The 16641-nt window shown below is 38.5% G+C and overlaps 2 protein-coding genes across 2 annotated transcripts; one reads left to right on the top strand and one right to left on the bottom strand.

Annotated features, from left to right (window-relative positions):
- Nucleotides 1–4925: 4925 nt before the first annotated feature.
- LOC110935604 (uncharacterized protein At4g06744) lies at nt 4926–6364 on the top strand. The gene has a single exon (XM_022177980.2). It carries the CDS (start codon nt 5025–5027, stop codon nt 6285–6287), a length of 1263 nt encoding a protein of 420 aa, XP_022033672.1. The 5' UTR covers nt 4926–5024; the 3' UTR covers nt 6288–6364.
- Nucleotides 6365–8552: 2188 nt separating this feature from the next.
- LOC110932796 (caldesmon-like) lies at nt 8553–9751 on the bottom strand. Its single transcript, XM_022176051.1, has 2 exons — nt 9547–9751; nt 8553–9352 (listed from the first exon to the last, which is right to left on the bottom strand). Exons 1-2 carry the CDS (start codon nt 9749–9751, stop codon nt 8553–8555), a joined length of 1005 nt encoding a protein of 334 aa, XP_022031743.1.
- Between the last annotated feature and the right edge of the window lie 6890 nt (nt 9752–16641).

The following is a 16641-nucleotide window of genomic DNA, read 5'->3' as shown; positions in this document are numbered from 1 at the left end:
CATTATACATCTCTCTCTCCAACTCTTGATGCCCCACTCTACCAGAGCACCACCACTGCCATAGCACCACCGCCACCATAGCATCATTCTCGCCATACCAAAAACAAAATCAATCTCCATCTATCTTTCTCACCCATGCCTCTCTTTCTACCTGTGACGAAACCCCTTAGAAAAACCCCAACCATAGTTGCATGTTTGAATTAATGAACCAAGGTCTCCGGCGAGGTCGACGATGACGTTTGCGTCACATGATGAATCTACAGATCGGACGGTTGTGAAGACAAATAAAGAAATGAAGGTTATTAATCAGTGCTCCGGTTGCCAGAAAAGAATCGGTTTGCCGGAAACTTGATATATTGTTGAAGATGAATTATTATGATTGTCTGATCCATTGTTTCATAACAGCTTCTAAGAAATTATTTGATTGATTTGTTCAGTTTGTGATTGGAGAATATGTTATGATTCTTTAGTTTGATTTTTCATTTGTTGATGTATGAGTTTTCATTGACTGATTAATAAATGAAATTATCAAACATGGTGGTGTTGAAGAATTTGAATATGGCACATAGAACTGAATCTTCTCGCACATGGTTTTTGTTCAGCACATCAGTTTGGAGATTGTTTTTCCGACGATGATGAGTGGTTGTGTAGAGGTTGGTTGGAGAGAGATGAAGAGGATAAATTCTAGGGTTGGGTTAGGGAATTGGGGAAGATGGTGTTTATTTTTTAAATAAAAACATGAAATGACCAAAATACCCTTAAGTTGATAGACACAACTGAAAATTTTAACTTGGTTAATGCTAAAGGACGAAAGGTGTAATGTGTTTTCCAAATAAAGGATTGTGACTGTAATTATTGAAGTTAAAGGCTATCCATTGCAACACGCTACAAACATAAAGGACGAAAAGTGTAATTTATCCTAATTTTAATACATTAAGGATATTTTAGTCAATTTACATTCATTTAACACAAAAAACTAACCCATATTTATGCTAGGGACTATTAGAGTAAAAACCGAGCAAACCACAGGGAGCATACATGTAATTTTAGAAAGCTGAGGACTAAAGGTGAAAAACTGACAACCCACAAGGATCATCCGAGCAATTTACTCTTTACTTTATTAATAAAATTAATTATAAAAGTTAGTTTACGTTAAACTTCTTTTTATTTAGTATATTTTCAATCATAAATTCTTAGATTTTTTAGGCCAAATACATAATTTCTTGCACATTGCAAGACTTGAACGCCAAGTAAATTCCTTATGAATTCCAAGGTACTCTCTTTAATTAAGAATTACGGGATTCATCATTCAATTTTTTTAATATTTTATTTTAGCTATTCCACACATTTCACTAGGAAAAGTAGAGGCATAATTCTTAGAGTAAAGGTCCTAATTTCAAACCAGAGCAAAAGAATAGTTTAGAATTATTTATGTAAAATAAAGTAGAACTAACAACTGTCGATAAGATAAAGAAATGTAATAATGGTGATTAGAAAGATAATATCCTCAATATTTAGGTGACATAAATATATTATAGATGTCAAATTTGCATCTCAATTATTAAGTTTCCTTTTCTTCACAATTTTGATTATTGCAGCCCTTAAATAAGTATTTCCACATTCTCATGGACCATAATCTCTCATTAAGATTATCCACTATTACAACTCAACCCAATCTAACCCAACCCAACTTAATCTTTAATTAAAATACTAATTTTTCTCTCTTCTACCTACACAACCCAACTCAACCCAATCTAATTTTTCACCCACATTCACAACCCAACCCAACCTAAACTAATATTTTGTTATATAAAGAAATAGAAGTTAAACAATAAAAAAAAGAATTAAATATTATAAGAAATAGAAGTTAAATAATAGAAAAAAGAAAAAAAATTAAAGTTGGTTGTAAACAATGGTTGCCATCATAATCGGGTCGTGCATTAAAGTCAATTATTTGATTAAAATAATTTCTTCCAATTTTGTCTTACTATCCACGTTGCCCCCGGGCGTTTTTTTTTTTAAAAAAAAAGCATATTGCGTCCTTTTTTCCATGCCTCTTCTTGAATTGTTTGGCCAATGACATCTATTCTACTTTTTAGTTGACCAATACCTTTTTTTTGATGATTTTTTTATTTAATTTTTTTACACTTCTTTTAACATAATGCCCCACATCCCCACTACACCTATTTTAGAAAAACGCCTCATAATCCCAATTGCTAAGTCACTGACACACATTTACACACACGAGGAATAAAACTCCTTAGAGCATCCACAATAAGATTATTTTTTTATGTTTCTAAAGAGAGAGATTGTGATGTGGAGGAGAGAGATTGTCAGTTGGAGGTGAGAGAATGTGTTTTGTTCTTGAGAAAAAAACATGAAAAAATGAATATGTGTGTAGAAAGAGAGAGGAAAGAGGAGAGGAGAGAAGGAACAAATGTGTTTCTGAAAGAGGCAAGTGAGAGAAAGAAGGGTAATGGTTGGGCATGTGTCAACTATCCACCCTCAAAAACAAGAAAAAATACCCCTTATCGGGGACGGTCTTATATATCATTCATTGCTACAACTGATTCTGCTTCTTTATATTTACAACTTAAATATTTAAGTTCAATACAATACTTATACAAACTATATTGTATCATAAAACTGGTCGTGTTTCAACCATTATAATTTTTTTTTAAATGGTCAACATAAGATTTTATTAACCTACCAAGAAGCTAGCACCAAAGATACAAACAAAAAAGTCTACAACATGCACCAAAACAAGGCTAGCAAAACATGTTGCCATACACCAAACAAGACAGAAAGAAAAATAGGCTAAAACACATCAAACTTTCGCCATAGTTCTTAGGTAAGCGTGTTCTCCTTTGCCCGAGTCCTAATCCATAAAAAGTTCCTGGACTTGATCTCTTCAATCACATTAGACGTGGACAACGTCTTCTCGCCAAATACTACCTCATTTCGATGTTTCCATATGCACCATAACGTAATTAGAGTTATAGCATGGAACACTTTTTTCTTCCGACTACCTCCTAGAGCCCACTTATGAGAATCCAAGACATCTCTGTGTGTTTTGTTAGGGCAAGGGTATTCGAGTCACAATTTTCATTCAATTTCTTTTGTGAGTTGAATGGTTAAAAGCTGAATGGAACCATTAAGAAGTTGTGTTTTGGTGAGCCAAACACACCTACATATGACCAATTCAGATGTAGCCCACTTATGAGAATCCAAGACATCTCTGTGTGTTTTGTTAGGGCAAGGGTATTCGAGTCACTAGGGGTGAGCAAAAGTCCATACCCGATCCGACCCTATCAGAACCCGACCCAACCCAAGAACCGGAATGACATAATCCAGGGAACCGAATGACTACCCTATAAGACCGGGTCGGTTTTGGGTATTAGTTCAATCGGGTATGTCGGTCCAGAGGTTAAACACCGACCCTAGCATTCACCTTCTTCTGTCGTTCACAGCTTCAATTCGTTTGGGTTCAGAAACAGAGCATTCACGTTCACAGCTTCAATTCGTCGTTGTGTTAGTTGTTTGTTAATTGTTACTTTTCATTCCAATGTTAAATCATTGGAAAAGAGGCAATTAACAAACAACTAATTCAAAGCCCAGCTGCTATACATAAGGTTAAAACTATGAATTTGGAAAAGAAACAATTATCAATCATTGAAGCTGGGCTTCAGCCTAGTTTCAATCTTGTTCATAAACAGAGCATTCACGTTCACAGCTTCAATTCGTCGTTGTGTTATCTTTTCGCAGCAGGATTGGGATAATACACACCTCCAATTTCCAGGTTTCTTTTTCAATCCATGAATGGCTTTGAATTAGTTGTTTGTTATTTGTTACTTTTCATTCCAATGTTAAATGCAATTAAAAGGATAAAACTTCAACATTCAAGCAACTTAGGTTTATGTATAGCAGCTGGGCTTCGGCCCAGTTTCAATCTTGTTCAGAATTTTCTCGGTCCATAAGTAACTCCTCGGTTCTTGCTTGTTCCGACCCGGAACCGACCCGAGAACCGAATATCTCATATTCCCAGAACCGAAAAAATACCTACATACGTATACTAGGGTCGGTTTCAGGTATTAATAGGGTCGGTTATCGGGTATTTTCGGGTCGGACCTAATTTTGCTCACCCGTACGAGTCACAATTTTCATTCAGTTTCTTTTGTGAGTTGAATGGTTAAAAGCTGAATGGGACCATTAAGAAGTTGTGTTTTAGTGAGCCAAAGTTGTGTTTTAGTGAGCCAAACACACCTACGTATGACCAATTCAGATGTAACCTCTTAATGGAATCATTAAAATGTAAACAAACAACCCCTTGTTCTTTCTTACTTTATAAAACATTTTTTATTTAGAGTCATAAAGAGATTTGGGCGACAAAAATTAGTCAGATGAAATATGACGAAATATGACGGTGATATGTATGTCCAAATATGTATTCATTTATTAGGTAGTAGAAGATAGATTTTAGGAATTAAAAACTAAAATTAATATGAAAGTTAAATATGAGAGAGTAATTCTGATAGAAACACATAACATACTTTAAAATCTTTTATTATATTATGGATAAAAATGAGAGAACCCTCAACTACATATAAAAATGGAACACATTTTCTATATGGGTTGATACCACTAGACTCCAAACAATTTAGATAACTCACTTATATAACTAAAATCAAAAACAAGTTTAAGTGATTGTCATGTGTGGCATGACATCAACTTTCCGTCATTTGAATACCACCATTGCCATTCACTTCCATTGGTGGAGTTCATCAACCCCATTAACAATTAAAAATGCAGATACAACAAATCATAAACCCTTTTAAACCATCACTTTTTTCTTCTGCTCTTCTCTTTTCAAAGTGGAAGACAAACAACACCAACCAATCAAAATTTCCTCATAAACTAGACGACTATGAACCTTAAAACATTAGTATTTAGTGGCTATATTGATCAATTTCTATATACATTTCTCTCATTCTTGCATTTGAGATCAAAGAAAACTCTAAGACAATATGCAAATGATCATCATTTTCATTTTCAAACTCATCGTTATTGTCGCGGTTTTCCATCCTAGCAAAATTCTTGGAGAATTAACATCAATCGTAGATGGAAACGCTGTTGAAGCAATCAGAAACAAGCTAACTTTTGTCGACCAACGGCTAGCCGTAGTATATCCGTTGATACAAACTTTCAAGAAAAGTATAACATCTGACCCCCAAAATATCACTGGATCTTGGGTGGGGTCAGATATATGCAATTACAAAGGGTTTTACTGTGACAACCCGCCTGACAACAAAACCGCCACCGCCCTTGCCTCCATAGACTTCAATGGATTCCATCTTAAGGCTCCAACTCTCGATGGTTTCCTCGACCTGTTACCCGACCTCGCCCTCTTTCACGCCAACTCAAACTTCTTCTCGGGCACCATTTCACCAAATATTGCTAAACTTCCGTACCTCTACGAAATAGACCTAAGCAACAACTTATTCACCGGTACGTTTCCCATCGCCATACTCGGGATGCGCACCTTGTCATTTCTCGATATCCGATTCAACTCCTTTACCGGTTCCATCCCACCTCAACTTTTCACAAAACAAGACCTAGACATCTTGTTCCTAAACAACAACGACTTCATCCAACAACTAGCCGAAATCCTGCCTGTCGATCAAAAACAAGAAAGAAAACTAGCGGAAATCCTCGGAACCTCCCATCTCTTTTACCTCACCTTAGCCAACAACAAATTCTTCGGTCCAATCCCTCGTTCGATCGCTACATACTTTTCAAGTGTATCCGAAGTCTTACTACTCAACAACATGTTGAGTGGCTGCCTCCCGTACGAGCTCGGTTTCTTGACCGAAACAGTAGTTTTCGACGTTGGAAACAATCTCTTAACCGGTCCATTACCGTTTTCATTAGGGTGTATGAAGAAGGCTGAAGTGATTAACTTTGCAGGGAACTTGTTGTATGGTGGTGTGCCAGAAGTGTTGTGTGCTATGGATAATCTGGCTAACTTGTCTTTGTCTGATAACTATTTAACTAGTGTGGGTCCGGTTTGTAGAGGGTTGATCAAGAAAGGTGTGCTTGATGTTAGGAACAACTGCATAATGGGGCAACCGGATCAGAGATCAGTGGTCGAGTGTTCGGTATTCTTTTCGAAACCGAGGTATTGTTCGTATAGGCCAACGTATCGTTATCTTCCTTGTTGGGTGCCGCATTTTAGTGGTTCTCCTCCGAGTCCGATGGCTCCGTCGGAACCTGCTCCGGCTCCTGTTTGATGTCTGTTTTGTTATTATTAATATTAATGTTTTGTTAAGCGTGTTGCCAACTTATATTTCTGGTTATACTTTTTATAGCATTTTGTTACTTGAATATCAACCTTAAAAGAGATAAAGTACATACAATATAATTAGATCAATTTTAGTGATATGAAATTAGATCAATTTCAACCTTAAAAGTAGATAAAATTTGAAAACCATAAATACGAATACTAGTAAAAGTTCAGGCAAGAGTATTTGCTTGGTCAGAATTGACCATGTAATTATATTAATGAGAATTGGTTTGGTTGGTCAAAGTATAGGGACAATAACGACACTTGTTATAGCTATAGCTTACGACACAAATAAGATATTCTCACATTCTCACGAATACAACTCTGGATAGAGTTTGGCAATTCATAAAGGTTTTATAAATTAAACAAAAGGTAGATAAATTTTTGAGGGATTAAAATGCGAATATAATTTATGTTACAGTTTAAAACAGAGACGATTACAGACTAATGACTGATAGACGAGCAACAAGTTGTGTCGCTACCCCCTTCTGAATAGCAAACCCTACTCTGCTAAACACAAAATTATGCCTCTTAACATGCGTGGTGTTACTGCTTACCACCTGCTTGAGGAACCGCACCGCGTCAGGAGCGAGAGCGCCAAAGGTATCAAAAGCGAACGGGACGAACACGTGTTGATTCTTGATGCAAGCTTTTTCGTGCTTAGCTACTTTGCCCGTCTCTGCCTTGGTTATCGTCTGTCCCGCCACAAACTCGTGGTCCCTTAGCCCAACGAGGGGGGACACACCTGTCAAATCGACACACGCATGTTTCCCTCCTTTCCATAAAAAAAACAAGAATGTCAGCAGGCCATAGGGTAGATCTCCCTTCTAATGGATCGGTCAAGAAGTTCACCGGAGCTTCCTTTTTTGCCGAGATCCCTGCCCGCTTAAGGACATCATAAAGCACATCTCGAACTAAATAATGTCGATATTTAAAGCCCGGTAATTCTTTGCAATGGACTGCATGCTCTCCAAAAGAATCCAAGCAACACTTCCGACATACAAGACACGGGTCATCAACCGGGAAAAAGGGTATCATCAGCCGGTATTTGAGGATAGCCCGGTATTCCACAGCCGGCATACATTGTCCTAAACCTTCGATGGGAACAACAGGCAGGAAATCCTGAGCATGGGGGGCTCGCAAACACTCAAACACGGCTCGCTGCCGAGGAGACAAGACAGACTTCTCTTCAACTGCTGAGAAGCATATCGATGATTACTAAAAATGCGAATAAATAATATTTAGAATTTATAAATATAATATATATGCATAAAACATTAATCGTCTATCTTTGCAATGTATCCTTTTGAAAAATAAACATAGTTATATGAAACAAGTATTGGTATCATACTTTTCTTCAGGGCCGGCCCGTAAGGCTTATCAACCTAGGCTAAGGCCTAGGGCCACCCAAAAACAAAGGCCTCCAATTTTATTTCTTTTCATATATTAGACTTGTTTTTTTTTTTTTTTGCCATTTAAACAACGTTTCTAGGTCCAATATTTAGAATTTTACACTAGGAGTCCGTACTGTCCACGCACGCAACACATCAACCCTAGTTGGCGTCTTTTGAGTAAACAATGTGAAATTGCTTGCGGATTGAGCGAAATTAGGGCCCATATTAGGAAAAATCATCGCTCTGGTTATTCGATGTTTCAAATCTCAATCTCAATTCATTTATACCAATAATAAGGCCCTGACTTTGTAGTTCGTTTAGGGCCTCTAGAAACGTTGGAACGGCTCTGCTTTTCTTAAGCGTTTTAAAACACTAGAAGTGGTTGTACATCCTTGATTTAAAGCCATCTAGCAAAGCTTCATTAAGTAATCATGATACTTTTCAGAAGCATATCGCGGTGATTCATCTGAAATGGTAAATTTGATGATGGATTACTGAAAACAAATCCATGGATAGATGTTGTACTTCTAGAACTAAGGCTAGAGGGTATGGTGACATCCCATCCTTGGAGGACCATCCGCCACGTAGGCGCCACGTCATAGTCCTCCCAAGGATGCTTCATCCCCCAAAAGTAGAGGGTATGGAAGGATGGTCCTAGTCATAGTCCTCCCCACCATTTTTATATTATATATTTTTTATATAATCTTCTACTTTTTTTAACATTTGAAAAATAAACTAACAAAATATTTTCATTAATATTAAAACCACATTACATAAATTTAAAAAAAAAAACATAAACTAAAAAAAAAAACATAGACTTAAATAATATTGTGCTTCTTCATGATGTCGGTTTGAAGTTTTTTCAACATCGAACGTTTCGGCTCGGGATATTGATCGACATCCATCATTATCATTTCCCATTCCTTGAGCCGAATTTTTTCATCCGAAATTCTGATTTTCTCATTCGACAATCGGACCTTCTCGCGTAACTTTTCTTCCGCTACACGAGCTTTTTCTTCGACGGCCCGCTCCTTCGCCTTCGTCTTTTGGGCCGAGACTTCGTTGTACATTTTTAAGTTTTCCATAAACTCTTCCATCTTCGGGTCCACCTTTTCCTTTTCTTTCCCCTTGGCCCGCTCCTTCTTTGATTTGTCTCGGCCCGGTGGACGCTCCGCTTCATGTACGGCGTACTCCTCTTCGTCAAAGTCGGCGTCATCATTTAAGTTTATGTGACACCTCGCGTCCGATCCACCGGCGCTAAAACTACCCATTTCCGATGTTTTTTGGCGTTTCGCCATCTCCACCTCGTTGGGAATCGGCGACCATTTCGGTTCCTTTTTCATAATTTCCCAAGCGCGAACGTGAGCAAAGTTGGTATTACCATTGTTCGACTTATACTTGTCCAAAGCTTGTTTGAAAACATCGTCGTCGCTCATGCCGCTACGACGCCCACTTGAATATATTTTATTATATTCCTCGCAAAACCTATTGACGACCGCGTTCAATTTCCGCCACTTTGACGACACCGAGTCGAGATCACGATACGGGCCTTGGTCCATAAGGTCGAAGAACTTTGCCAAAACCTTGGACCAAAACCCGTCACCCGTTTGGTTTTTACCTATAATAAAACAAACAAAAGATTTAGAAAAAAAAATAAACAAACTTTAAAAACTTAGAAACTGTTAACAATAGATTTAAAAAAAATAAACAAACTTTAAAAACTTAGAAACTGTTAACAAAAGATTTAGAATTGTATAAACCTAAAAAAATATTTAAACTTAAAAAAAATATAAACCTTAAAAAAATACGAACCTTTTGTCTTGTTGGTAGACGTGGCTATGTAAGCCTTGGCTAAGGCTTCTTCTTCGATTGGCGTCCACTTAGTCGGTTGGGTTTCGGGAACAACCTCAACATCGTCGTCGGGTTCGGATTGTTCAAAGGGTTGCGTCGGGATCGGTTGGGGTTGAGCAGGTGGTGTCGGGTTCGGTGGGAAATTATAAGCACCCCGCAACATCATTTGTTGAAGGGCTTGATTTTGAAAGAATTGAGCGAATTAGTTTGGCGATTGTTGGAATGATGCAAACGTATTTGATGAATATTGCGAGAATTGGTTCGGTTCTAGCTATGGATAATATCCCGGAACCGAGAAAACATTAGGTTGGGTCGGGTTGTTGGGATTGTTCGGGTTCTTCGGATTGTTCGGGTTGTTGAAGGTTCCATGATAGAATATAAGGTTTATAAAAGTGGGAAGAAGATTTATAAAAAATAAGTGAGAGAGATGAAATTTTGGGGTTAAATTTGTGAATGGAGGTGAAAATGGAAAGGAAATATATATATATATATATATATATATATATATATATATATATATATATATATATTTAAATGTTATGACCGTTTGTTTTTTTATGGGAAAAAGGAAATTTAAATTTTTTTTTAAACGGTAACTTTTTGAAACCGGGGCCCACTTTTGGTTCCGTCGCCAACGTCCAAGAACCGACGGAAAGGACGGGGACGGGGACGGAGAGGGGGGCGGGATGATGTTGTTGGCGTCGCCGGGTGAGAACGAGAGGGGGGACGGACCCATACCGCATAGCCTAAAGCGACATTCTAATGTCATTGGAATGAAAATTATGACATCAAAAGTTGCAAGAAAGTGTTAACACCAAGAGGTCATCCTACACTTGTCAAATGGTTAATGGGACGTTCAAATGCTGTTAATGATTATGATTATGAGTTTTTTTTTTTTATCATTTTGAGTAAAATAATCAAAGTTGGGGTGTGGGAGTTGTGGGTTTGAAGAATGACAGTGGCGGATCTAGGAATTTGATGCATAAGGTTCTTTTTAGCAGATTTTCACTAATTCTCAGTAATTTTTTCTAAATCATACAAAGTTTCCACTATTTTTTTCTATTTGTTCCAAACTGAGGGGGTTCCTGGGAACCCCCAAAACACCCCTGGATCCGCCCCTGAAGAATGATGCTTTGATGGAGGAGTCCGTCCCTTAGTCGTCGGAGTTTCAGCCGGTAGACGGTGAGATATTGTTGGGCAAAGCAAAGCCGTGGGTAGAGGAAGAGGAAGGGTTGCACGAGGATCTGCATGGGAACCTTAACAACCTTTCGGGTAGCCAAGCTAGTGAGGTGGGGCCCGAGGGATGTAATCAAGAGGAAAGAGAAAATGGCGGCTTCACGTGTTCTGTTGCTGATCCTGGTAAAAAAAAGAAGAGGAGGCCTAAAATAAGAAGCCCGCTTAAGGACAAGCCCAACATCAATAATAAGAGCCCGTCTGAGGTGGAGAGGCCCAACAAAAGGCCTAGACCCTCTTCTAGTGATCCTTTTTACTTGAATAGATTTATTGAAAACTGGAAATCTTTATCAGAAGCAAGTAAATACGGTCAAAGGGTCATGTCTCAAACAATCGATGGGGGTATTGACCTAAACCAAAAGGCTTCTTCTTATAATTCTTCTGTGAGGACACATCAGGTAGACTCGGGGGCTGAAGAAACTTCATCCGGGGGGACGGCTAGCAAGCTGGGTAACGATCTGGGTAATGTTTTTCCAGGTAATCTCGATTCTGAAATTGGTGCTACGGTAGAGGTGGGAGCTAAGTTAGGAGTGTTTTTAGGGGCTCATGATCAGTTCGTAAAAGAGACTATCGATGGTGAAGGTTTTAATGGGGTTTGCCAATGATTTTGCTTTCCCTAAACATCAGGGGTATGGGGGGTAGAGAGAAGATTCCTTGGGTTAGCTCTTTGAAAAAATCTTTTAAATTCAATTTTTTGTGTTTTCAAGAGACGAAACAGAACGATTTGGATGGTTTTGATCTTTCCATTTTATGGGGGAGTAAGGATTTTGGGTCGGATTCGGTGGGATCAGTCGGTCAATCAGGTGGGTTATTGTGCATGTGGGACACAGGTTTTTTTTTAGTACAGCAGCTCTGTGAAAAAAGAATTTTATTATTATCAAATGTAGATTGAAAGGGTATAATGAATCGATTTGTGTGGTGAATGTTTATGCCCCCAGAATATAAGGGCGAAATAGGAGTTATGGGAGGACATCTCTTCTGAGATGGTGTTAGAGACTGGTTTCTGCTTGTTTGCCGGAGACTTTAATGCAGTTAGGTTTCGAGAAGAGAGAAGGAATAGTGAATTTAAACCGGTGTGCGCGAGAAACTTTAATGGTTCTATTCACAACTTGGGTCTCATGGAATACAATATGGTGGGCAATCAATTCACGTGTGTCAGGGACGGTGGAAGAAAACTTAGTAAAATTGACAGAGTGCTGGTGTCACCTAATCTATTTAATAAATGGCCGGAGGCGTCTTTGAGAGTGCTACATAATCTCCATTCGGATCATAGACCGTTACTTCTTTCCTTAAACACTTTGAACTTTGGACATAAGCCGTTTAGGCTCTTCAATTCGTGGCTGTCCAAAGATGGTTTCGATGAGGTTGTGAGGATGGCTGCAGCCTCTTTCAGTTTTGATGGGGAGCCGGATCTGTTTCTTTCTAAGAAATTAGCGTTTATTCGGTCGAAAATTAAGGTTTGGAGGGATGAAATGATGAAGAAAGAAGGAGAGGAGGAAAGAAAAGTTAGGGATGAGCTGGAAAAACTAGAAGAAGTTATGGAAAGTAGGAGTTTGTCGAAAGAAGAGGAATGGATATACGAGGAAAGTAATAAAGTCCTTAAGGAGTTGAGCTTTAGTAAAGGGGAAGATTTAAGGCAAAGGTCAAGAATAAAATGGGCTATCGATGGGGATGAAAACTCTAAGTTTTTCCACGGAGTTATCAACAAAAGAAAAGCCTCAAATTCTATTCCTGGGTTAAACATGAATGGCAACTGGGTGACGAAGCCGACTAAGATCAAGAAGGAGGTTATGTCTTTTTTTAAGAAAAAATTTGTTGAATCTCATAAGAGCAGGCCTTCTATAGAGTGTAGAGGTATGAACTCCTTATCTATTTCGGATCAGGAATTTCTTGTGGAGAGATTCACTGACAAGGAAATTAAGGAGGCAGTCTTTGATTGTGGAGACGATCGGGCTCCGGGGCCTGATGGTTTTACCATGAAATTTATTAAGAAGTTTTGGGATATCTTTGAGTTGGACTTCAAGAATCTGATGGATTTTTTTCACAAAGACGGCAGAATTAATGTGGGTAGTGGATCCTCTTTCATTACGCTTATTCCGAAAATTAAAGACCCGGTGGAGTTCAATAACTATAGGCCAATTAATCTGGTTGGAATCATTAGTAAAGTCATTTCCAAGATTCTATCTAATCGATTAAAGAGGGTGATTTCGAGTGTCATTTCGGATTCTCAATCGGCGTTTCTGAAGGATAAATTTATTCTCGATGGGCCGCTTATCGTGAATGAATTAATCACATGGTGTAAGAGGAATAAGAGGAAGGTGTTTCTTCTTAAGATTGACTTTGAAAATTGGTTGTTCGTTATGGATATAATGTCACAGATGGGATTCCCGGAGCTTTGGTGCAGTTGGATATGGGGGATTCTTAATTCTGCGAGATCCTCGGTTTTGGTTAACGGATCACCTACTTTCGAGTTCAAGTGTGAGAAAGGGATGCGACAAGGTGACCCGATTTCCACGTTCATCTTCCTGATTGTTATGGAGGCGCTTTCGTTTTTGCTTGACAAGGCCAAGGAAGAAGGTATTTTAAAAGGTATTGCTACTCCGAACGATGGTCCGTCTATCTCTCATCTTTTATTTGCGGATGACGCCATTATTTTGTGGGATTGGTCTTCGGAAAATGTCTTGAATGTCATTAGAATTCTACGGGTTTTTCACATGTGCTCGGGGTTGAAAGTAAATTTGTCTAAGTCTAATCTCTACGGCTTGGGGGTGGAAGAAGGGGAGGTAGAGGAGAAGGCTTCGAGGGTTGGATGCAAAGCGGATACTTTTCCATTTTGGTACTTGGGAATAATGGTCGGATCTAATATGAGTAATGTTAATAACTGGAAACCGGTGTATGGCGTTTTTGAAGCTAGATTATCGAGGTGGAAGGCAGACTCTCTTTCAATCGGGGGAAGGTTAGTTCTTATTAAGTCCGTCCTTGAAAGTCTACCCTCTTATTATTTCTCGCTATATAAAGCGCCTTGCAAGGTGATCAATGATCTTGAGTCTATGATAAGAAGATTTCTTTGGGGGAGTTCAAGTGAAGGGCATAAAGTTCATTGGGTGGCATGGGATTGTGTCGCTACTCCAAAAGATTGTGGTGGCCTTGGATTATGCAAACTTAAAGACATAAACTTGGCTCTTCTCTCTAAATGGTGTTGGCGGTACAAGATCGATGAAAAAAGTATGTGGAGAAAAGTTGTTGCAGCGATTCATAGTGGGGATCGGAGTTGGGATTTTCTTCCGGCTAAAAAGAATTGGGGAGATACATGGACTAAAATTGTTAAATGGATCGCTAGAACGAAGGTGGGGGACTCCCCACTGAGAAGTTTCTTTAAGGGGGTTCCGGGTAAGGGAGATTCTATAGCTTTTTGGCTCGACCCGTGGGCAGCGAATGAGCCGTTGAAAGACCTTTTTCCGAGCTTATTTCAGATTGATTCTAACAGGAAATGCAGCATTAGCGACCGCATTGCTAACGGCTCGGTGCAGGATCGATTTCTTTGGAACTAGAAGAGACCTCTCGGCCAAGGGACTGAGATGGACGGTCTTAATTAGTTGTGTAGCTTGCTGGATACGTTTGTAGTGTCGGATAGACCGGATAAGTGGGTTTGGCAAGGGGAAGGAGCGGAGGAGTTTAGTGTTGGTGCAGTTAAACGAACTATTCTGAAGGGTTGGGTGTCGACAGGCAATTCGAGTTTCAAGTGGTGTAAGTGGGTTCCTACCAAGTGTAATATTTTTGCTTGTCGGGCAAACCTCGACAGGATCCGTACGGTTGAAGCCTTGCGTAGAAGAAACATTAACATTCAAGACTCGAGCTGTGGTTTTTGCAACAAAGGTGAAGACGCGGTGAATCATCTCTTTACGGGATGTTTTGCGGCTAATGTTGTGTGGAATTACATTAGCAACTGGTGCCAGGTACCGCAAATATATGCTTTTTCCTTTCAAGACTTGCTGGATTCGCATGTGTCGTGTGGGCTTAAGGATCCGGAGAAACTTATTTTTTCAAAGGGTGATCATTATTGCTTGTTGGAGCCTTTGGATAGCGAGGAATGAAGTGAGGTTCAGGAATAGTGGATGTAGAATTGAGAATGTTATTAGTGAGGTGAAATCGTTAGGGTATCTTTGGGCTAAAAATAGATTGAAACATAAGAATTTATCGTGGGATAATTCGTGTAAATTTGTAATTATGTAAGTGTAGCGTTTTTGTTGCCTCCTGGTTTTCGGGGTGGTGGTGGTTAAGGAAGTTTACCTATCAAAAAAAAAAAAAAATCAAAGTTGGTGTGGGTTAGTTAGATTACTCGGATTCTTGTTTGGCTAATTCAGTGGACGTCACTCTATTTTATGGAGAGTGGTGGTGGTGGTGTGGTTAGGGCCGGCCCAAACCTAAGTATTTTGAGGCTTGATATTTAGGCCTCTAAATCAATAGGGCCTCCAACTTTAAAAATAATATATATATATATATATATACACACTTGGGTTCTAAACTTATCTTTACACATACAAAAATATATAAAAATACAAAAAGGATTAAATTAACTTCGCTAACAATAAACCTTTTAGTTTATTTTGTCGGTCCCAAGCCCGGGCAAAGGAGGGTTTTTCTAGTAATTTTTTTTGGAAAAGGGCATCGAGTTTTTAATTTGTTTTAGGCCACCAAAATTGTTGAGCCGACCCTGGGTATGGTGGGGTGAAGGTGGTGACAATGGTGGGTAGTAACAAGTGCTTGCAAGGATAAAATGTCATTTCATCCAAAGTCAAATAGTGAACCTAATGTCCAGTTGACAAAAGGGTGCAAAGTGTGATATTTTGTAAGTAGAAAGGCGCAAACTGCAAAAAGAAAAGCTTCAAGGTGGCAACCTGCTATCGCAACCAAACCATAGAGATGCAAATTGCACTTTACTCTAGAAGATATTAAGAAATATAAGGCAATGGTTGAGAAACAAATTGAATTGTATTAAACTAGATTGTTGTTATAGGTTGTGCGTTGCGTCGGTGAGGCCTTAGTTGTTAATAGTCGGCGATACGTTATGTGATGTGTTAATCATATGAAAACAGGTGTTTCGACGTATCTGATCTAAAGCATTGCGGTTACAAAAGAAACGAAATCAAACCCGGGTTGGTTCATTTAGTGAGGGATCCACCTAACTACTACACCACCCTTACCTTTGCATCAAGACTTAACAACGTCAAAACGTACAATAAATTGAATTTATATCCTCAAATGAAAACGTATTATATTTGACCCGACTCGTTTCAGAACACGGTTTACGTCAAAATGTGGATCAACCGAAAACGTACGCAAAAATAAACATGAAAACCTATTTTATTTGATCAGACTCGTTTCCGGAGAAATTTATGTCGAATTGTAAATTTATAACGTTTACATTGAAACTTGAATTTATATCCGAAAAAAAGCACACCAGCTGAAAACGTACATAAAAGTAAGCATGAAAACTCATTAATTGACCCGACTCGTTTCCGAAAGAACTTAAGTCAAAATGTGAATTTATGCCGACATGTATATAAAAATAACAACGTGATAAAATAGTCTTTTTTTCTTTTAAGCTAGAGAATGAAAATACGAGGGATAAATTTTAAAAGTTAGAACTCAAGGGGGCCAAAATGACATTTTATAAAGTTTGTAGAAAGTCTAGAGGGTGTAAATGCCAATTTCAAAAGTTTAGGCGTTGTTTTTATCAGTTTCATAGGTTTGGGGCTATTTTTTGTCAACATCAAAAGTTTAGGGGCTTTTATTAGTTTTATTAGTCTTTTTGTCAGTGGC

Source organism: Helianthus annuus, chromosome 5 (genome assembly GCF_002127325.2).
Source record: "Helianthus annuus cultivar XRQ/B chromosome 5, HanXRQr2.0-SUNRISE, whole genome shotgun sequence".
Lineage (NCBI taxonomy): Eukaryota > Viridiplantae > Streptophyta > Magnoliopsida > Asterales > Asteraceae > Helianthus > Helianthus annuus.
This window is presented reverse-complemented; position numbering and strand designations above follow the sequence as displayed.